At 41.3% G+C, this 24,172-nt stretch overlaps 1 protein-coding gene and 1 long non-coding RNA gene across 10 annotated transcripts in view; one reads left to right on the top strand and one right to left on the bottom strand.

Moving 5' to 3' along the window:
* The window catches only part of TNIK (TRAF2 and NCK interacting kinase), a 391,801-nt gene extending 376,652 nt beyond the window's left edge, over positions 1-15,149 (top strand). The window contains 6 exon segments of the mRNA XM_019840116.3: positions 1,205-1,339; positions 5,533-5,633; positions 7,881-8,030; positions 9,752-9,911; positions 10,154-10,293; positions 12,425-15,149. Coding sequence (XP_019695675.2) covers positions 1,205-1,339; positions 5,533-5,633; positions 7,881-8,030; positions 9,752-9,911; positions 10,154-10,293; positions 12,425-12,508 — 770 coding nt within the window. The 3' untranslated portion in view covers positions 12,509-15,149.
* The window catches only part of LOC109503571, a 125,222-nt gene that overhangs the window by 41,080 nt on the left and 59,970 nt on the right, over positions 1-24,172 (bottom strand). The gene's annotated exons all lie outside the window — the stretch shown is intronic.

Raw genomic sequence — 24,172 nt, forward strand, 5'->3', positions numbered from 1 at the left:
AATAAATACACTTAAAAAATAAAAATAATAGATCAATAAATTTTGGGGGCGCCTGGGTGGCTCAGTAGGTTGGGCAGTAGACTTAGGCTCAGGTCATGACCTCACAGTTCGTGAATTTGAGCCCTGCGTCAGGCTCACTGCTTTCATCATGGAGCCTGCTTCTGATCCTCTGCCTGCCTCTCTCTCTGCCCCTCCCCCAATTCTCTTTCTTAAAAATAAATATTTTTCTAAAAAGTTAAAAAAATAAATAAATGTTCTTCTTCTTATGTATATCACATCTGTAAAATATAAAACATCTTTTGATGCCTAAGAGAAATCAAGGGAAAATAAGTACCCAAGAAGTAGAGCCCACAGGCCTAAATGTCTGATCACTTAGGAAGAGCCTCCCCAAGGCACGTGTTCTTATCTGGTAGTCAGATGATCTCATAGGGTATATTCAATTTTGCTCCTTGTGTACCCCTCAACATTTTTAAGATGTTTTCTTATCACAGAATTCCTTACCCCAGGAGCGCTTTACCAACGGAAATGTTGTATTTTCCAAGTACACATCTCATTCTCTCCTATTTTTGTTTAGTAAGTGATCTCAGAATCATAAACGTGTCCAGGGTTATCTTGTGAGCCCAGGTCGCCTTCATTAATTGTTTCTCTTGTCTCTGTATACAATTCTTTTGTTGTTGTTGTTGTTAGGTAAAATAAAACTACCACCAGCTGTCATCTTTAAAGTAATAGAGGAGGCGAATAAGAAGCTCTCCGTTAACATATGTTGTTAGGTTAGAAGGTGAGGGAAAGAAGGTTATGTGCAGTCACACATAAGCATAGTAAAATGTCCAGTTATCAACGCTCCTTCGTGTAATTAGATCTAGAATGTTCTGGAACTCTGATCAACTATTCTGTTACACAGTTAGGTCTTGACACTGCCCTTTGCATTGAGAAGAGAGAGTAAGAGCAGCTTGCTCAGATAAGAAACAACCTGAAGGTAAAGACAAATTATAAAATGGTTATTTGTCCAAAACACTTGGAGGTGTTTTAATCATAAGTCTTGGCATAGGCAACGCATGACGATGCTGGGGACACTGGTTATTGTGCCTTTACACCATACACAATTGTAAATAAAATAAATGAATTAAATAAAATAGAGATGGGGAAGGACTGAGAGAAAATGCTGTCATAGGGGTGTGAAATTAGAGCTCTGTTATTTCAACAGGAAAAAAGAATAAGCTACGAGTTTACTATCTTTCATGGCTAAGAAACAGAATACTGCACAACGACCCAGAAGTAGAAAAGAAACAAGGCTGGATCACAGTTGGGGACTTGGAAGGCTGCATACATTACAAAGTTGGTAAGTGTCACGACGTGGACTTGTTTACTCAATCAGAATCATTCCATTTTTTTCCAGTCAGGTATTGATGACACATTTGTTACCAGTTTAAGATGTTGTTGGAACTTAAGATATACTTGCATTATTTCCAAAAACATCAGATTGATCAAGTTCAAAGAGTACATTCAGAATAAAGTCCTGTGCTCCAGTTTAAACATTTATGTCCACTCCCTTCCAAATACTCATTAAAATAACAGTGAAGGAATAAAAATGCCATAAACCCACAAGGACACGGGACCAGAAGAAGAGAGACCAGCAAACAAGAGATATCAACAGAATCGAACAAGAACAGTTGAATGACGAGGACCTAACCTAGATGACCAGGAAATGCTGAAGTCTACATCTGCAGTGAGGAACAGCATCAACATCAATCCAACCACATAACAGAACCCAGGAAGGCCCAGGGTCTGAGGCCCCAGGTGTATCTGAGATAGAGGTGGAAGGAGGAACTGCAAATAGGATTGTTGGATGGGTGATGACCACAAGTCCTCCGCCACTGCAACAGAGGATGAGAAGTTGCCACAACCAATCTGAATTGTGGGAATACGGCATTGCCAGGAAAGACAGACAGATACGCACGCACGCACGCACACAGACACACCCCTTCTAGCCCTGTTTAGCTCCCAAAATGTTGGCGACCATACTTATATTCCCAAGCAAGAGTCTGAAAGATTTGTTTTTGGAGAAACTAAAGAGCCGGAAAGAAAAGATGTTCAGGTACTAACATTTGAAGTGCCATGAAAAGCTTGCTATCTAACCACCCACACATGAAGCCTGGCAGTGAGTAAGCCCACTACCTGACGTGGGGACATCCGCTAACAGGAAGGAAAATTAAACAGAAAGAAAGGACGGTAGACAAAACAAAGATAATGAGGAGTGAAAAAAATTTTAAAGAAACTTTAATAACCTCGGGGAAATTAGAAAAACTCTTTCCAGAACAGAAGCATAAGGATCATTAAACAGAACATTGGAGCAGGGTCAGGGGAGGTCATTCAGAGACCAAGAAAAAATCTTAGAGATTAAAATATGCTGGTAGGGATAAAAAGTGTAAGAAATGTATCGGAAGATAAAGATGAGAGGTCTCCTAGAAAGCAGGACATAAAGAATGGGCAAGAAAAGGTAAGAAAGTAAAAGGATCAACCAAGTGCTTCAAAATCTAAGTAACATGAGTTTTAAGAAAAAGAAAAGAAATGGAAAGGGAGGAAAGTATCAAAAAAGAAATATAAGAAAATTTCTAGAATAAAGACTTGAAATCCCAAATTTAAAAGATTCACATAAGGGCACCTGGGTGGCTCAGTTGGTTAACCATCTGCCTTCAGCTCAGATCATGATCTCACAGTTTGTGAGTTCAAGCCCCACGTCAGGCTGTGTGCTGACAGCTCAGAGCCTGGAGCCTGATTCAGATTCTGTGTCTCCCTCTATCTCTGCCTCTCCCCTGCTCGAGCAACTCACTCTCTCTCTTGCTCTCTATCTCTCTCTCCCTCTCTCTCTCAAAATTAAATAAACATTAAAAAAAATTTTTTTAAAGGATTCACTGAGTACCTGGTATAGTGAATGAAAAAAAAAGATTCACAGGAAGATATATTAACATGGCATTTTAGTACCCAGGAAATGAGGAGGTCCTTAAAGCTTCCAGATTATAATTAAAAAATAAATAGTTTATATATAATAGGCACAGAATTAGGTGACTTGAGATTTAGCAGCAATACTAGAAGATGGAACAAAGCCTTCAACTAGTATTTTATAAACCATCTGTATTAAATAGGGTTCTCCAGAGAAACAGAACTAATAGGATACACACGTACACACACATGTGTGTGTATATATATATATATATATATATATATATACATATATATGTATATATATAAAGAGGTATATAAACATATATACACAAGTATGTATGTGTGTATATATGTGTATATGTGTGTGTGTGTGTATATATGTGTATATGTGTGTATATATATATATATATATATATATATATATATAGACAGAGAGAGAGAGAAAGAGAGAGAGAGGTTTATTATAAGAAATTGCCTCACACAATTATGGAGGCTGGGAAGTCCCAAGATCTGTAGTCAGCAATCTGGAGACCCAGGAGAGCCAGTGTTTAAATCCCAATCTGAAGTCTGGAAAAGACCAGTTTCCCAACTCAATAGTCAGACAGGAGGTGTCCTGTCACTCAATCTTTTTATTCTATTGAAGTCTGTAATTGATTGGATGAGGCGCATCCATATTGGGAGAGCAGCCTGGTTTACTCAGTGTACCCACTCAGATGTTAATATGATTCAGAAAAACCCTCACAGACACACCCAGAACAATGTTTGGCCAAATATCCGGGTACTTTGTGGCCAGTCAGGTTGACACATAGAACTTAACCACCATGCCATCAAACTGCCAGTCAATTTTGAATGTTGCATGAAGACACCTTCAGATGTGCAGGTTCTCCAAACATTTATGTTCCATACCCCATTTCTCAGGGAACTACTGACCGATGCGTTCCACCAAAATAAAGGAATAAACCTAGGAATCCAGGTAAAAGGTGAAGAAAATACCCAGAATGAGGGGGAAAGAAATTTAGATGACAACTCTACAGAGGCCTAGAGAGAAGTCAGTCCAAGCAGAGTAGAACAAGGAGCATTGCAAAAGGGATGCCTCCAGAAAAAATAAAATGTGACTAATAGATTCCCTGCCATGTTTGACTGTACCGAAGGCCTTTACAGTACCAGCAGAAAGTCTACGTGGTCAGAGATAGATACATAGACAATAAGGAAGTGGGAAAAAATGACGGAAAACCAAAAAGGAAATGTGGTTGTGGCATACTATTATGTGTTAGCTGTGAACAATAATAATTTCAACATGGGATCTTGATTTCACCAAAAATTTAAAATATAACTGTATCACAGGTGTGGGTGAGGAAGAAATGTGTGTGTTTGAGAGAGAGAAGTGCAGAGAGGAGACAGTTCTAATCAGCTAAATCCTTTCCATACTCTCAAGTTGATAGATAATATCTATAATGAAAAAAAGATCAGTAAAATTATAAACATGTTATTTAGAAATATGGAAATAAGTGGCTGAAGAAGTAGTTGAAAGTATATTAAAGACAGAATATGTAAACAGAAGGGAGAGCTCAGAGAGCAAGAATTAAGTTCGTTGCCCTGGGCTGTCCAGTTTCTTTAGGACACAAGTATTCTGTTCATCCAGGTATTCAATAAAGTAAATAACTGCTGAGAGTACTGTGTTAGCCTATTCAGGTTGCTACCGCAGAATACCGTGAACAATAAGAGTCTATTTCTCACAATTCTGGAGTCTGGGAAGTCCAAGAGCAAGGTGCTGGTAGACTCAGGATCTGGTGAGGGCCTGCTTCCTCATTCATAGACAGCTGTCTTTTCGCCACAACCTCATATAGTGTCTGGAGAGAGGGATCTTTCTAGGGCCTTTTTTATAAAGGCACTCATCACTTATAAATTCCTAATAATTGGAATTCAAATTTGAATAATAAGCAAATGGCACACTTTATGTCTCTACCCATTTGATAATTTTTCTACCATTTGGCCATACCAGCTCTCAGCATCTTCCGTGTGGGTGACTATGAAAGCCAGGCAAGGGAACAGGAAGGCTATTAGGCAGATTCTTCTTACAATGAGTAATTCACATCTAGACCTAGTGATTAAAGAGAGTCCTAAGCCTTCAGATGAAGAGCTTTCACTGTAAAGCCAAAGACCCCAAGCATCTGCAGACCGAGTACTTTAAAGAAAGTTCAGGGGCACCTGGGTGGCTCAGTTGGTTGAGTGTCCGACTTCAGCTCAGGTCATGATCTCGCAGTTCATGAGTTCGAGCCCCGCATCAGGCCCTGTGCTGACAGCTTGCTCAGAGCCTGGAGCCTGTTTCCGATTCTGTGTCTCCCCCTCTCTCTGCCCCTCCCATGCTTAGGCTCACTCGCTCGCTCTCTCTCTCTCAATAATAAATAAATGCTAAAAAATTTTTTAAAGAAAAAAATAAAGTTCAACCTGTATCTATGAGCAGATCTCACACCAAGAGCATCACCCTCAATTATAATGTATACTCCCATATCGTGGCTTACGCAGTCAGTAATGCAAAAACCTGAATAAGTTGATATACTCTTTTAATTCATAGTTTTTCTATTACAGTTAAATATGAAAGGATTAAATTCCTAGTGATTGCCTTAAAGAATGCTGTGGAGATATATGCCTGGGCTCCGAAACCGTATCATAAGTTCATGGCATTTAAGGTAAGTGGGCATGTGATTATCTAAAGAAGGGATTTTTTAGATTTTGGGTTCCTACCAGTTAACAAAGTGATCTGTCTCACACATCGACCAGTTCCAATTTTTCTGTATATAATAAACCCCTTTTAAAAGTATAGGAACTCTTATATAGATTTATTATTCCAAAAGCAAAGACTAAGCACCAATCAATGCTATAAAGTTAGTCAAATTAAAATTAACTGGGAGGTGGGGGGATAGATGAAAGGGGAAAAAATTGGGGTGTGCCCTCCCTCATTTCAGGTCTATAAATCATCATCTCCTAGGGACATTTAGTATGGGATGGTTACTGAGCAAAGCATTAGCTGTGATATTAGGCAATGAACTTCATTATTAAGCCACCTAACTAGGGTGCTCTCTGATATGTCATCTGAAAAAGGCAGACCAATGGCAGCACCAAATCTCAAGGATGAACCATGTCTCCAAATCTTCTCATCCTTATAAGCCTTTTGGGGTAAAATCCCTAAAACTCACATAATGAGCATATATCCCCAATGTTACCGGACTTCTCTGAAATGAATACTGAATGTGGTTACACAAATGGCTTGGTTTCTCTGCATTCTGCTTTTTCGTTTTTGACCTTATCTGAGTCTGTACTCACCATGGTTGGATCAATCTTCATGGCACTCAGCAAGGGTGTGATGAGGATATGCTAGCGTCGTGGACCCCAGCTCGTGAAAGCTGACACCCCCCACCCAGATGCTGGAAGGACCAGACCTTGCTAGCACTCTGGTGTTTACAGAGCTGCAGACTCTATCCACAGCCCACACGAATTAATCTTCTGCTCCTTGTCTCTGTCTGCCTGTGTCTCTCACTTTCTTTATAGCACATTGGCCCTCACTTTTTCTCCCCATCCTTGTGACTGTTGTCTCCCGTTGACCCTTTATGTACTCTTTCTTGCCACTTATGCCATGTAAGGGCAGAAGCTGCCTTGGAAACATTGGGAGGCGCCCTTTGGGGCGGAATCACCCCACTCCTGTCCTGTTCCGTTAGTGCAAGGGGCTCGTTTGCGAGGTGCTCAGGAAGGCAGGTACATCAAAGGAAATAGGCTCCCCTCCACTTTCATGGGAGAAATTTTTGGAATGTATTAAGTTAGTAATAACACTTAAGGGATGACTCCTAACTAAGCCAGAGCAATGCTGCTGTTCTGCCAAAATCTCTGTCCGTGAACGCTTTTCAGTCAAAGTTCCCATTCCCAGTCAGGTTGGGAAGTTACTGCTGTCGGTTTACCAGCCAAAATGCCACCTGTGGCACCCAGCCCATAAGGAGGCCAGTGCAAAGACAAGGACTGGAGCAAGGAGGACTGGAGCTGGCAGGAGATGAGGCCAGGGCCTCCCCTAGTCAGAGACTCCCTTAGCAAAAGATGAAGAAAGGGCGCTCCGTTTGGGTGGCGATGGCCATATAGCTAAGGCACTTGTGGTTTCACAAAGTCTCTCCCAGATATCAAGACCCAATAAAGGTCGGCTGTGCAGGAATAATGGCGAAAGAAAACAGAGGAATGCTTGACAGCTTGTTGGGGCTTGGGCTCTGGATGCAAATACATGGGACCTTGATAAACTTGGCTGGAGCTCTCTTTTTTCCTTCCTAGTTAAGCCCAACTAGCCAACGTAAGTCATGAGTCTTATGATGTTCCAGCCTCCCCTGCCTGCTCTATTGCCCAAGTCTAAGTCTCAGATGTCAACAGTAAGTTTAAAGAAGGTGCCAGTCTGATGCTCACTCACTCACTGAGGGAAAACCAGAACCAGAGCATGCCCGTTAGTCCTCAACAGAGTAGGCACAGAGCTGCCCAGCTGTCTACCCCAGGCTATCTCTGAAAGGGTAACGGCCATGCCTGGGCCCGGCTGTTCCATGGGGAGAAAAGGAGTCAGAGAGAAGTGACTGTACCTTCCCCAGAGGGAAAAGGCCAGAAATAAACAGGAAGAAACAGCAGCACCCAGATGCCAAGTTTTAAAGTATAATGACACTATCAGAACTGACAACGGTAAACCACTTCTCTGCCCTAGAGGACAAGGGGTAGAGAAGGGGGCACAAAAGGATGCTAGACCCTTCCTCCTAGAGCCAGAATATGAATAGACCTAAAGCTGAAAGAGAGATCTCCGGGACTTTCAGTGGAAGAAAATCAGATATTAACTTCCACCAGGCTGTGGCTAAAAGAAAAAAATTTTCAGATAACCTCTTTGAACGATGTGGACACTCATGGGGTGCTTTTTAAAGTCTTTTGCAGATCTCCAGCACAAGCCACTGCTTGTTGATCTCACGGTAGAAGAAGGTCAAAGATTAAAGGTTATTTTTGGTTCACACACTGGTTTCCATGTAATTGATGTTGATTCAGGAAACTCTTATGATATCTACATCCCATCTCATGTAAGTTCCTGGGAGCCCGCTGTCCAGGTTCTGTGTACAACAACGTGCATGCGGAAAGAGATTTGCTCTTGCAAATTTTTAGCGGAAGTCCTGCTAATTTTTACTAATCGGTTAAGCACATGGACTTTTAGCCTCCACTAAATAGACAATGCTTTTAATACACAAAACATGTGAATTTAATTTTTATGACTGCTTGAAACTGAGTAACACATAACAGCAATTCTTTGCCATGTGTTAGACATGTCGTCTCGTTGGACTTTAGATGAAAATGCATATGATATTTTTCCTTCAGGGGCATAAATTGTGTTTTTGAAGCAAAAGTGTAGTAGATGAGTTCCTATTTTCAGTTTTTGAAGGGAGATGGGCTCATTTTACATGGGAAGTCAGTGGCCCCTTTGTGCTGTCTTTGTTGCTCTCTTCAACTTGAGGGGAGCGTCGTATAGAGGAATCAGACACTGGAGTGCATCCCCGGCATTAGCATGTACTCATTGTGCAGTAATGGGCACATTAGACAGTCCCTCCAAGCCTTGACTTCCGTATCTGTAAAACGGGGATTAAAGGACCTATTCCAGAGGGTTAGCGTCAGCATTAAATGAGGCAATACCTCTAAGGTACTTGCCATAAGCCCCTGCAAATTGTAGTATTAATATTGCAAGACTGACACATTGCCCCAAATCTGACTTTTAAACAGAAATGCCGCACATGGTTCCACGTATTAGGATTGGTGCGGTGCAAGTTGTGTTTCCTGTACGTAATCCCAAGGCTAACGTACCGTAGACGCTGTCAGGAAAGTCTGAGGCCTGATCTGTTGCTGATTGGTATTTTGAGAGTTTAAAGACTTTACTGCAAAGAAGCACAACAATTGAAAAAAGTTGTTTCAGTGCCTAACGCGCACACACTGCCTCACACACACGCACGCAGCGTTCATTGCTGTGTCAGAGCTTTTCACACAGGTATGTGCAAACGCACACAGGACTCACGGCTCATGTTCTCAGTGAGGTGACTGGGGCCTCACTGTGAGCATCCTTGATCCTCTCATCTACCCAGCCAGGCAACTACTGGACCACCATGACATCTCGGCTCGGGGAAATTTTTTTTCTAAACAAGCCATTAATTTGCATTATGTAGGCACCCAGAAGAACATTCTGTGTTGTACGCTCATAGCCTATTTGTAGGCGTCTGTTTGGGTCCCACCCTTTGACCCCATTTAGGCTGTTCCCATTAGATTCAGTTGATTTTCATTCCCCTCATCTTTTTTAGAAGTAGACGGAAAACACATGAGTTTTAATGTCCATGAGACGGGAGCTCAAATCCCAATTCTACCACCAAATATCAGTGCAACTACGATCGATTTACATAACCCCTCTGACATGCAGGTGCCTCATCCAAAAAGATATCTACCATGGGGAGCTGTCCTAAGGACTAGGAATTATGCATGTAAAGAGCCCAGTGCTTGGCACATAGTAGGTGTTCCACAGTTGTAGTCGTTTGTTTTAGGAGCAAGTGAATTGGATTCTCAACCTAGTGCCTAAGTTTGTATTTGTATGCTGGGGTATCTGACAGATCAGTGGTTAAATTAAGCAAAGCAGGGCAAAATGCCAGTCTCTAGAATGAAAATGGGGGTGGGGGGGGATCCTTTTGTACAATTCTTAGAGATTAATAGTCAAGGTGCTGTCTTATTTTTTAAAAAGAATAATACCTGGCCTTTCTTTGTCTCCTAGATTCAGGGCAATATCACTCCTCATGCCATTGTCATCTTGCCTAAAACAGATGGAATGGAAATGCTTGTTTGCTATGAGGATGAGGGGGTGTATGTAAACACCTATGGCCGGATAACTAAGGATGTGGTGCTCCAATGGGGAGAAATGCCCACGTCTGTGGGTAGGTTAACCATTCCTTATCTCCTTCAGCAGTTACACCCCCCAAATGAAACGAAAGTCAAGAAATGTGAAACAACCATTTGATCCCACAAAAAAAAAAAGTCTGTGAATAACACTTGTAAGACTTACTTTGTCTGTTTATCTCAAGTCGTTTGTCATTTTTGTGGTTAAGATGTGAACAGATGCTGTGAGTTATTGCCCATCTAATGTTTTTAATGCAGTTTTGGAAATTCCTTTTGACAGCCTACATTCATTCCAATCAGATAATGGGCTGGGGCGAGAAAGCTATTGAGATCCGGTCAGTGGAAACAGGACATTTGGATGGAGTATTTATGCATAAGCGAGCTCAAAGGTTAAAGTTTCTATGTGAAAGAAATGATAAGGTAAATCCGTTTCAACATTTGCATTAGTGTTTGCATTTTAAGAGACCACCAGGTACCTGTGAAACCTTCATTTTCCTTTATACTGATTTGAATCACATCTGTGTTAAACAATCAATATTATCTTCAAATGGCATTATTTGGTTTGACTCACGTGAACCCTCAAAATATAGTATTCACATATTAAAAAAGACATTAAAACTTCCAAAAATTTCTTGTAAAGCCGTAGTAACTTTTGTGGCCCACAGGCCTTGCGATGACTCAGCAGACATCCCAAATTCTCCCAAGCACTTGGGAGGCTTGGCCCATCGTTAATCATTCACACAGGGTCAGCTTCACACTCCACATTTAGACTTGTCACAAAGTCACCATGGGAACCTAACCCATCACATTATATCCACTTTTAAATGTAAAACATTGGACATATAGAAATATAAACTTTCAAAAATTGTCACCCATTCCTTAACAAATGCACCATCACAAACTCAACTAGTGCCATGTCCTGTGTCATTCCAGCCATGTTTCTTCCAAAGTGTCACAGGGGGACTGTTTTGCAGTGAAATTGGTGGGGTCCGTCTGGCATGATCAGTGGCCTCAGAAGGGTATTCTTCGGCAACACTGCTTCTCCTTTGCCCTCCGTGTAGACCAACCCAGAGTGTTTAGTGTTAGTAGCTAAGCTGTGCTCATTTGTGAATTCATCCTTTGTGACTATGGCCAACTTAGAAATGCTGTCCCCCAAACAGCAAGAATAAACACTTGTAGTAAAGAATGTGATGGGTTGAACAGATGTACATCTCTTGGTCTGACCTGGTGTGGTCTGGATAGACAGTAGCTGTGGGTGGCACGGATGGTTCCAGGGCCTTACCAGAGTACGCCAGGAAGCAGACCTGACCCCTGGCAAAACTCCAGCCCAATCCAGTCTCTGGGGATCATAAGACTAGGAGTGATCTGGGCATAGACCACCATGCTCCAGTTCATAGAAGACCCACCCCAGCAAGCCGATTTCAAGCCATGCCCATGCCCTCAGGAGCCGGCTGGGACCACACCAGTATCTGGGGCCCAAGGTTTAGAGCCGAGGGTGCACACAACCTAGAGAGAACAGCAGCCCTTTCTTTCCCCCATTGTGTTTCCATGGGTCCTCTGTACTTCCACATTTTGATTCATTGACCCTAACAGTAGCTGTACTTACATACGTAGCTTTAGCTGAATGCCAAGCGTTTCCACAGAACTTTGTAAGAAGTCGTTGTTGGGAGAGACAACATTCTTCTGAAGGAGTTGTGGAAATGAGGTAGCAGAGACTTTACACTAGTGACAAAAGTAAATGCCTTGGACCAAAGTTTGGCGTTGGCTGATTGAAGGGCTAGGCCACAGCCCGGAATAGTATTTAGCACGGGCAGTGGTTCACTGACATTCAAGCAAGCAATAACCCAAATTTTGCTCACTTCTCTTAGTTGTTTGATAAAATGATTTCACAGACCCAGACCTAATGGACTGTGGTTCTATTAATGCCATTATCTCCTTTGGCCTAGGATATGCCTGCACCAGCTGACAAGCCAAGAGTTAACTTTTGGCATACCAAATGAATAGGCATTAAACACCTTATCCTATCTGATGACATAATTTTTTTTGTAACTTTAAAAATTGAGAACTGAGGTTGTATAGTAGTCAGTAGACCCCAAAATTCCCCCCCCCCCACTGACTTTGGGAATTTGAAAAGATTCTCTTCAGTCCCAAAGTCTGCCCTCTTGTCAGTATGGGAGAAAGCCTCTATGGCTTTCCAGAAATTAACAAAAGACCTGTTGTGTCCTAGGCCAGAAGTCTAGCACATTCCCTAGCACGAAACTCCCTTTTAAAACATAAGCATCCTAAGGGATGTTGCAAATCAATATATAGCCCCTCCCATGTTCCCGAAGGCCAGTACCACAATAAGTAATAGTAACAATCATGGTAATAAAGTCAGGAGTGTTTACAGAGGATGCACTGTACTAAAAGGCACTTTATAAACACCAGCCATTGAGTCCTAAGAGCTGACACATGGCAAGGATAGGACATGTGAGAGAAAATGGATGGACGGTTGAAGAAAAGAGGAAAAGAAACCATGCAGTTGAACTAACTTCTTTTTAATTTCAAACAGGTATTTTTTGCATCCGTGCGATCTGGAGGAAGTAGCCAAGTGTTTTTCATGACCCTCAACAGAAATTCCATGATGAACTGGTAACAGAAGAGCACTTGGCACTTATCTTCATGGCGTTATTTCTAATTAAAAAGAACATAACTCATGTGGACTTATGCCAGTCTAGAGGCAGAATCAGAAGGCTTGGTTGAACATCCCGCTTTCCCCTTTTCCTCTCTCTCCGCCCGTCCCAGTACAGCCCACAGTCCATCTTTCAGTGTTGCAGCCTGGTTGAGAAGGAGAGAAAAAGGTGGCAGGAATTTCCAGGAGATCCCCAAGAATGCTGCGTTGTCTGTGGACAGAGATGGACCATGGTGCCCTTCGGAGTTAGGGATAGAAACAAATATTGTGTGCTCTTATGATTCAGCTGTGTTATGGTGGATTTTGAGTTTTGTTTTGTTTTGTTTTGTTACCTTTTTTCTTTACCCCCTTACTTTGTAAGAATGGGGAGAGAATGCATACCGAGAAAACGAGTCTGTTTTTTAATTCCTTCTGCCTGCTAGCTTTAAGTATACGAGATGTTGTAAAATTTCCAATTTCAAATGGTGAGAGACAGCACAATAAATGTACCTTATCTCCTTACACTGAAGGCCATAATTGCATAGTGGGGTAATTTTAGAACTCTTTGCCTTCACCAACCCAAAAGGTTGCTTTTTGATAGCAACTGGCTAATGAATTTTTAAGAGAAGAAAAATACTAGTTTTCTCCTCTTTGGGGAAATAGATTTTAAATGGCTAAACTACTAGCCTTAGACTAATAAAATCAACGACCATTTTTGTGAGTCTGACAGGCCCTGTTTTTATATGGCCCTGTACAGAATGGAATGTGTGGAACGGGATAGTAGTGCCATTGAGTCGAGTTGGCTCTAACGATTGAGGGACTCCGTAACACAACTTTCCCTCAGCTATTATGCAACAGATCAGGGCAAAAGATGGGATGACTGTTGGGGTCAGACAAAAAGAGCTTCTGGGAAACAAGCTAAAAACGTGTATATATATATATGTATATATATGTATATACACACACATATATATATACATATATATATACACATTCTTTTTTTTAATGCATAAAGCCTCCAGCTAAGAGGTCACTTGCTTTGGGCTTCATTAGGAGGGAGACTTTGTCGAGTTCTTTCTGGGAATTGGGGAGTGAATGACATCCAAGCCCTGGTCATTCCCAGCTTTCTCCTGAGGGTGCCACTTTCTGAAAATGAAAACTATGACTGAAAAAAAATAATAACAATAAATGTTTCTGAGCTGCCTGTGTTCTCTCTGGGTTGGTGAGAGAAGGGACAAGACTACCAAGCCTGCCTGAGACACAGCGGGCACCATTGGTTCAGAGTTGATAGAACTTAAAAACAAGGCTTTGGCCAAATTTCTGAGACCCTAATCATTTTACCTTCCTCCAAATTACCCAACATACGGTAAACAACATTTGTGCAGAGATATGTATGTATTTAGTTCAGGTTGACTTGTGTCCTTATAAACTCTTACTCGGATGATTTGAACTTTTACGTGACTGGGGTTTTTTTTTTTTCCAAAGCTACAAGCATGGCCGCCTGTGGTATCGAGGTGTTGCAAAACGATCTGTGTTGCGCTTCCTGTTTTAACCTACCTCGTTTTGTTTGTTTTGTTTCACTGTTCATCACAGCAGTGTTATTTCCAGGAGACATATAGAGAGCTCAACTGGCAATCTCAGGTGTATTTAATATTTTTTTAAACAAAACAGTAGTTGACCAAATTGTTCTTCTGGAAAAATTTAAAAAAAAAAAAAAAAATCCAACAACAACAAAAACAAATGTGGCTTATTTCTGAAGAAAACAATTAATGTAAACAGATTTTCTTTTTAAAGTCTGTGATCCTACTGATTTTGCCTAAATACATTAGCAGCTGATGTACTATTAATGAGAACGAAATACACGTTAGGAAAATGGAGCCATCTCAATCTGGTGGTTTAGGCAAACAGGGTAAGGGCATGGGGAATTATTCCAGTTTCTGAAGTAAATGATTCTTTTCCTCCTGTAAAGGTGGTTATCATTTGCATTTATTCTAAACAGGTAACACACAAGAATGGAATTGAGGATTATCTTCAGGTGATCACCAAGATGTCCTCACCATGGTCCCTTTAGCTCTCAAAAGCAATGAAATCCCCCCTGTTCTCATTTTTACTGCTGTGGTTCTGCTGCTGAACAATCTATCTTCACAAATTCCATGCAACAAATTCAGCAATAACTCTGTGGATTGAATTTAACAACTACTGTAATTGGATGCCAACGTGGACAAAATATATTGATTTGGGTCTCACCCCCAAATGCGATTGCCACCAGCTCTTTATATTGCTGCTGTGGTATTTTGAACCAGAAGCTTCTTTAAATTATGTTGCAAACTGATCTTTGTTTTTATGTTATGTTTTGTTTTTATTTCTAAGTGATGAGTTTGAAACACACAGCTTTAAATGATTTTTTTATTGTGGGATTTTGGGTACAGTTAAGAAATAAAAGGGAATCATTGTGTTTAAACATAAGGTAGTTTGTGAATGTATTTTTTAAAACCTAGAGTCATTGAAACAAAAACTCATAAGACAATATTAATGCAGTCTTGTTTACAGTATGTACAGTGACATAACATAGAACATGAGCTTTTTCTGGTGCCAACAACAATAAAACACAGACGTTAAACATCAAGCCATGCCTTCTATATTTTTGTACAAATATTTTACACTGAGTACAAGGCAAAACTAAATTTAAAAGGTCCCCTACCAAAGCTGTGTTGCTTAACAGATACCTAAATCACTCCTGGAAGTTTTTATCTTCAAGAATATATTTTCTTCCATCAGGACAGGCCGTAGCCCTGACCCGTGGAGACCCAGTGTGCCATGCGGAGTATTTCAGACTATTGTTCTCATGGCTCATAACAATCCTCAGCTTTCTGGTTTGTTTTCTTCCCCCTGCCCCGCCCCCGCCTCCTTTTTTGCCCCATTTTTCCCCCGTTTTTCTTTTTTTTTTGGGGGGGGGGTGGATTGTGCTTTTCATTCATGTTAATTCCATTTTAATAAAAATTTCTTTACTTTTGAAACCAGTTAGTTTCCATTTTTAGTTTTAGTTCTTCCCATAGGGGATTTTGTCAGTAGAATTGGCTCATTTTATTTTTATTTTACAAAGAGAAACTGAGCCTTCCCCCCCAAAGTAAGTTTCACGAGATCTTTTTGGTTCTTGTTGCTCTAAATTGATAATCATGCATAAATCCACTGAGCCTGCCCGTGTCATAGTCTTGACCCAGGTTCTAGCAGGTGGCCATCATTCTAGGGTGCCAATCCAGGGAACCGTAGTATGGATTCCTGCTTCCAGTGGGTGGTAGAAACAGATGACCACTAGGATCTCAGTTCAAATGGTGAGAGTCCTCCCAAGGCCAGTTGCACTCCGACCACTGCCAGTGCACACAAGATAAATGAAGACAGCTTGCACCAAGTTCCACATAAAAGTTATGGTTCTGTTTATATACACCTCATGATTTTTCTTGAAGACTTTTAAACGATGCTTCAAGACCCAGAGCTGCTTCACCAGTAGAGATGATGGCACAGATGAAATCCCACAAGGCCACTTGGACAGGAATTCCATTTTTCTTAACACAATGGCATCGCTTTCTAAGGTACACTTCTTACATACTTGGCATCCAGCACATGTTTTTCCAAAGCATCTTCGTTCCTGGTTGTCAAGACCTACTAACAGTTTTCTGTCTGCTCTTGTGACTCATCGGTAATTGGTGTCTCTGGTCCCTCATGTGCGGTAGATTAGAAAGAGATGCGAGATTCAGGTCAGAGCCCTTTTGGTTTTGTCCGTTGCCAGACAAAGAAGTGCCTGAAGCCTGACCTCCCATTCCATGAAGTTAAAAAAAAAATTTTTTTTCTCTACTATTATGTGTACCAGTTCCCGTCACTGTATTCTTGAAATGTGAAAGAGCTCTTTGTGTTACTAGTGTGTGCTGTCTTTGAAAGTCCGCTTGAACAGGCATCACTTGCATTTGTGCTGATTGCTTTAAGATGGAAGATGTGCCACATTATTTTTAGGAAAGAAAATAAAACTCTTTAACCCAATGGAGGAGAACAGAATATCCACAATACACTGATAACAATCCTGAATCATCTTACCAAGCCCCTGATATTCCAAAATCCTTTTCTGAAAGTATGTTCTGGCCATCTCAACAGTTTCTGTGAATTATTAATTACCTTTTAATTCATGCCTCACAAATTTCAATCTCACCAAATCAAACAAAGCACAACAAACCAATCTATAACTGGCTTCTCCCTTGAAACTACGTAGTTACAACATAAAACCCAAAAGTCTAAATGTGATTTCACTTACCAGCCAATATTTCTCAAATGCCACTACATTTTGGCTCTGATCAGCATAGTGGCATCAGAAATCCAAAGGTGTGCTGTGCTTTCATGGGTCTCAAAACGGTATAAACTGAGCTCTTTTCAGAAGCCTCAGCAAAGAAGAAAATCCCTTGAGAACTTTCAGGTTCAAAACCGACCATTTGTACATTTCTACTAAGCATTTTCTAGTGTTGTTTGATTTTCATGCCGTCTCATTCTTGTGGGAATTTTTTCCACAGACGACTAGAATATTTTTTAAAAATTGCAGTGTTAAACAGTATGAGACCATAACTGTCTGCTGTGAACTTTATCCTTCCAGGCCTGCCATTTCAGGAAGTGCCCGAATGCACCAAAACTAGAATCCCCATAAAAGCATTTTTTGAAACAAAAATCCCTGGATATGTTTTTGAGATATTTTAAATCTGGATCAAAATCTTAGACTCTGTGTCCATGAGGCCAAAAACTTGGATGACGACTGAAAACACACACACACACACACACACACAGTTAAAAATAGAAATGTTCTAAAGATTACAGATTTGGGGCTTTGTGTAGATACCTTCAAACTAACTCACCTTGCATGACAGGGTTTGGTTTCGATGGTTTGTGTTTATCATCACCTCGTTGCATTGTGCTATTGAGGCAGAGCAAAGGCTCGAGGAGAGGTGAGTCTTCACCTGCCAGCAATGGCTCGTTATTTACATGACAACTATCCATGCCCCAGCTGCCCCTTCCTCTCAGTCTCTTCCCCTGGGATTGGTGTTAAGGAATAGTAATATTGTATTATGCCTTGTTTTAAAACCTTAGTTATGACCCTGAATCAGAATTTCAAATGTTAGGTGACAGCAAGAAATCACAGCAGGGGGGAAAAAAATGACAGCTTGGATGAACTTTAAAATTGGATGTTGTGAAACTATTTTGGGGCGTTGTAGCTGTCTTATTTACAATGTCACCATAACCGTAGAGATGCCAGATTTACAGGATTGGGAAGGGAGACTATCATTTTGCTATGCCTACAAATGTCTACATGGTTTAAATCTCCGGTTTTCTAAAGTGTTTTAAATTGTCAAAAATATGCTGAAACTGGGTAAGTCTCACCTGTGTTAGGGTAAAAAAGAAAGTATTCTTGGTGTATTTTCTAGTCTGAACCTTTGGGTTACTTTCCAGTATTTCTTTTCCTACATACAAAAAGCCTTCAGTTTGTTGTCTCTAGTTGTTCTGAGCAGTATTTAGAAATGATCTGGTAGATTCTAAGCCAAGGTTTTCCCATAGAGTCAATGCTATGCCTTGGAATATATTATATGATCACTGTCAAAATGTGAGTAATAAAACATTAATAGTAGTAGGATGCCTGCTTGTCCCTCATTGCCCCTTCCAGACTGTGACCCATCCCTCGTAAGCACCCGGTGCTTTGAAGCTCTTGCCATCAACCTACAAAGTCCCTATTTACCTTCCTTCACTCCCTCTCATTGCTTAAGTATTTTCAGGTTTGGCTCACCATCACTGTCTCCAACTTTTGGAGATTCAATATCCACTTAGACAATCCTATAAATACCCTGGTTTCTCTGCTTCCTGGTCTTGTGTCGTGAAACACAGGACCACTCTACCGCCTCCTTAATTCATAGCAGGCAGCTCCTCGTATTTGCTCTGGGTCGGTCCCCTCCAACCTCACCAAATAAAGGTCACTGCCCACAGAACTCCCTCCCTTTCCTGCATCGCCATTTTCCCCCAACCTATTGGAGGATTTCACTACATTCATGCTGCTACCTCTTGTCTTATAAAACACCTTGGCCCCCTTAACCCTGTCGAAACACCGTCTTATTTATCTGCTCCCCGTCACAGAAAAACTCCTCAGAGGGAATTATGTAAGCTTACTGTCTTCAGTCCTCTTGTCCTTTGGTCTCTTGAACCAAATTAAATCAGGCTCTCGTCCCCACGGTAGTAGCTATTGCTAAGAAAAATGTATCTCCATGCTGTCAACTGCAAAGGTTAGGTCTCTGGCTTCGTGCTTTTGACTTCTCTGCAGTCTTTAACACAGTTAATAACACCTTCTTTCCTGAAATACTTTCTCAGCTCTGGAATATCCCTCATGTTCTCTAATGCCTCTGGCCACTGCTTCTTGGTCTCCTTTGCCAAGTCCTTGGAGTGCCCAGCACTGGTCTGTTTCTGGTGTTGGGGCTCTAGACACCATCAGTGGACTGAAACACCCACATTTCCAACTCCAGCCCTCACCTCCTTCCTGAATGCCAGAGGTCTATGTCTAACTTGATACTTGATATCTTCATCTGGGTCTGTAGTTGCCATCTCCAACTCAACATGTCCAAAACTCACCTCATGTGCCCCCCACCCACCAATCTGCTCCCCGTACGTTATGTTCTGTGTCAGTAAACAACTCCATTATTCCAGACTGGAAAATTGTATAGTTGCCCTTAAATTTTCTCCTTCACATACCACATACAATCCATTGGGGGGAGGGGAATATATAGTTTTTCCTAGCTTCAGAATGTATCCACAATCCACGGATATAGGAGTCCATGCCACATCTTGCCTGGGATGACATAAAACATGTACAGGTGCTGCCACTTTTCTGCTCGTGTCTGTAATGCCTTTCCACCTCCCTCAAAGTGGCAGTGTCCTTCCAATAGCACTAAAGCCCCTAATAAATCTGGCGCACCCTTTGCCCCATCTCCAACCACTGCTACCACTTCTCTGACCTCACCTGCTATTTCCCTAGTTCATTTGCTCCACCACCCTGCCCTTGCTTTATCCAGAACACCCTCAGAGCGTGCTCTTGTCTCAGGATCTTTGTCCTGGCTGCTGCTTCTGTCTGGAAACCTCTTCCCCCACACCTCTGCGTAATTTGCCCCTCCTTTCCTTTAGGTCCCCGCACAAATACTCCTTTACTGTCAGAGACCTATGTAATCTCTAATCGCCCACTCATTTTCGGCCCTATTGCTTTTCACAGCACTTATCAGCATCTGCCGTGTTCATTGGCCTATCTCCAGTGCTTTGAAGAATAGCTAGCTGACAAACAGTACACATATTTATTGGATGAATTAATGAGTGAATGAAAGTAAACAATAACAGAGTTTGGGAATCAAAAAAGGTTATAGAACTATATGGTCATTTTCATTTCAATATCAGAGCAAAAAGCTATGTCCAAAGCTTATATCATAAAAGGATCGGTTTGCTTTCATGTCGAAAATAGAAAACCCCATGGATTTTCTTTCCTGGAAGGCTATTGTAGATGGAAACCACTATGATCCTGGCTGTACTTTTTCCATTACTCATCTTAACAGACCAAGTCGCAGGGCTGGAGGAGAGACTGTTGTATAGAACCTGAAGAAAAGCAGCATTTCAAACCCCTTACGTTTACACACATAACGATCCGTTTTAAACTCTTGGTATTGCAGAGTTATTGGAAGTGGGAAGAGGATTCTGCATTTTGTTTTCTGGTCTAAATGTTTAAAAATGACATTTTTTTTTCTAAAACAAGAAATAAACAACAGGAAAAGTATCTCCTGCCCAAGGCACCTTCGAGAAAACCTAATGACATTTGGCTCTTATCATTTGTCCAAGTGATGATAATTCTGAAGCTTGCCTGGGCAGGCTCTAACATCTGTATATATTCAGCGCCACTGAATGTTGTTGCATGAAGTTTCATTTAGGAAATTGAAACATGCCTTCTGATGAATTTATTGTTTCACTCAATCTTGTAAAGGGCACACTTGTAGTTTCGATTTGTTCAATTATGTATTTTCCCGCTCACTTAATAAAAGAAACATATTTAAAAATAAAGGAAGAAGATAATGAAATGACATAATATGAAGCAATATAACAATGAAATAATTATTTGTTCTTTTATTATTTTCTGTGTCTTTTCACAAACCTGTCAAGCTGAAAGATAATGTGTAATTCATGCTAAATAGCCAGGGTCAAGGTCTTAATCAACCTTTTCCAGGACCAGCGCCGTTTTGGGATTCCATGGTGCTTAGTTGCAGATTCCTGAAGTTCTTTACAAAAGAGACAAGGCACTGGTTCTGGGTACGGGTGGAGAATGTGAAACAGATGCTAAGGTTTCTTAGGTGTTATTTCAAAATGAGCTTTCCACAATTCACGTGAAAAATCATTTAAGGTTTGGTTTTCTTTAAAATGGAGTATCACCAGTTTGACTATGTTTTTATATTTCCATAAGCAATTAATTCCACGTTCTGTGACAACAATGTGATGGATGGTCACCTCTCCCCCTAGAATGGTCATGTTGGTTTCCAGAGTTCAAAGTGAATTTACCAGAGGATTTCATGGAAACACAGTTTAGCAGCATTATGGTCTGATCAGATTTTTAGCCCTACACCTAGTGCTCCGTGATCTCTGTGATCAGGTTATCTTGTGTTACTAAGCTCAAAAATAGATGGCAGTGGGAAGATGAAAGAATTTAGAACGAGAAGCCATCCCTGGAGCAGAAAGAATCAGCATAGCCTTCAGATTAACCTGAGACTTCCCCCCATCTCATCCTTCCTCCTTAGGAAAAAAAAAAAAAAAAAAAAAAAGAGCATGCCAAAGTTACCATCAGTGCAAGACAAAATGATCAGAAAGGACAACATAGTGAGTTTTCCATAAAGCTCATTCAAAGACACTCTTATCTGGAGATGGCATGCTTTCATCATATAGTGATGAGATGTATTTGAGAGCTGACGCTGATAATATATAGCCGTTCATTTTATAAGATGTTCTAGTTTGGGTTTGAGGGGAGGGAGTAGAGATGATCTGTGAGATTGGGGGGAGGGGTAGTTTTTGCTTTTACTCATGGTTCTATTTGGCAAAATTAAAGGTTGGCAGCTTTTTTGTCAGTCTTCACAAGATTTGGGGTTTGGATTGAGGAGTCTTTGGTTTTATTTTTGAAATGTTGCTGCTTAGTGAAATTTAAAAAAAAAATGTGTGGGAATGACTGCTCCAGAGTGCTTATAAAAGTCCAGACCTTTTTTTCCAGGATAGCATGTACTAACAATCTCAAAAATTGATGGGATAAGTATTTTTTAAAAAGTGGGTGGAACCAGCATCATCCAGGACCAGGAACAAAGCAGATGTCCCACCTGGTGTCTGTGATTTAGACTTATGTTGCTGGCTTTATCAAGCCAAATGGTGCTTAAACTCGTGCAGAATTCCAGCCACTTCCACTGGCTGCAGTTTCATCACTCAGCGGACATGCTGCGAGGCAGAAGACGTCGCAAAACACAGAGGATACCAGCCAACAGCATCCTAGCCACCTTATCAGCCTGTTGTTCCCAATCCCAAATATGATGACCTCCCATCATAACCACCTATGAAAAAGGCGGCAAGAAGCCCAAGAACACTTTCAAATGAAACTGCATTTTATAAGCCACATTCATTTGGAGAAAAGTACTAAGACACGTGAGTCATGTATTTAGTCTGCAAACAATGTGTGGTATCCACGAGGGTTACTGGACCCCTTGTTATAGTTCCACACCCTAAGCCCTGCTGAGGTCCCTGATCCAGAATTTGGGAAATGTAACTGTAAACGTTTTCCCTAAGAACCCCGTTTGAATCTTTGTTGTGTTTTATGGCAACGTTTGATGTGGATATGCTAATGGTCACTGGTTCAGTTCATCTTAACAAGGCTGCCCTGATCACCTTCAGGTAGCAGAGAACTACAAAAATAGCATCATAGTATTTTTACATTTTTGCCGGTTTATAAGCCATCTTAATTTCTCAAGTATTTGCAACATCTATGATCAGACTTTTGACAAGCCACTAAAGCAAACCCAGCTCATACCATCTGTGTGAATAAAAGCAAAGTAGCTATTTATTTGTCAGTTGCTTATTACACCACAGGCCCAACACTGGATGCCAAGACAGAAACGGCTAAGGAAGAAATGCTCCCTGCTCTCAAGGATCCAAAGTCACCTTTTGCTACGGGGGAGATGGGAAGAGTGGGGAGGAATACCAACATGCACAGAGACAATACCAAAACAGCAGAGCCTAGTATTTGATAGAGGAATGCAGGGATTGCTGGAGGACAGAAGAGAAGGGTTATGGAGTGCTGCCAGGAGGAGGTGGCCCTTACCAGGCTATGAGACAGGAAAAGGAAGGGAGAGGCTTGAGCAAAGGCACAGAGGAATGAGGAGCATGTGGGCACAGAAAGGACAAGTAGGTCTGCACAAGCACGCGGTGCTGGTGGAGCAGGAAAAGCAATCAATCACCTGACGACATGAATATGTAACCTACCCTCTTTACCCCACACCCATCCCCTGACATAGGCCGCAGAGCCTTCCAGATCCTGATTCAGCCAGCTGCCTGGCCCCATGGGCAATGCTCAGGGAATGAATCACATCAGTTAGGAAGGCCGGTGATTCCTGTGTGTGTTGATAGTGGGAGCCCCTCAAACGGATCATTTTGTGCCTGTAATTCTGCATATTCTTGTGCTTTCTGCCTGTAGGACTAAGCCCCCAGATTTCCTCACTGCACCCCAGCTTTGAAGCATGAAGCTGTCCTGTGGCCCTACTGGCCCAAATTCTCCTGATAGTAAGAATTACCTGTGTGCCTATTACGAAGGCAGACTTCTGGATCACCTACCCTGCTGTGAGTAGGAATCTGTCGTGATGCCCCAGGTCCTGAACAGCCCCCAATCCCATGCCTTGAGAAATACACTTCTGAGTTTTTTCTTCTTCCCCTCTGAACAATTCTTTATGCTCCCAGCGTGTCTAGACATGGAAAGTGTGTCCAAAAGCCACCCCTTTTTTATGTTATGCAGGCCTCAGGTACCAGCTTCTGCCCCAAGTAGGGCTTTGGGAAGAGAGGGCTGCCTAGAGGCTGCTGTGACGAATCACTTGGAAGTGGCTCTCTGAGCCACAGACCTGCCACTTTACTGCAGTGAGACTCCCCAGATAGCCCTCATTGCTGGGGGCACCCTCCCCAGACGGCCCAGAGCTGCCTACTTCTTTTGCCATTCTTACCCTCATTCTGTCTCAGATTTTCAAACCTCCACCTATTTTTACCATCCTTTTTATCGTCTCTTAGATTTCAGTTGAGATAAAAATGTTTTATTACTATTTATTTATTTTTAGTACTTCTCTTTTTTATACCCACCTTCTAATTTCTTTGACCTAGCTATTTACTTTGGGGGGGGGGGTGCTTTTTTTTGTGCCTTTCCCTCTTATTTGGCAACTGTCTTGATTTCTACATCTTTGTGACTTTAAATTCTTTTTACTTTGTTCTGCTTCTTTGAATATTTTTATGATTCAATTTCTGCATTACTGCTGTATGTTATTTATTTTTAATTTTTTCCTCTTTTTATTTGCATTTTATCTATAT

Source organism: Felis catus, chromosome C2, assembly GCF_018350175.1.
Source record: "Felis catus isolate Fca126 chromosome C2, F.catus_Fca126_mat1.0, whole genome shotgun sequence".
Taxonomy (NCBI): Eukaryota; Metazoa; Chordata; class Mammalia; order Carnivora; family Felidae; genus Felis; species Felis catus.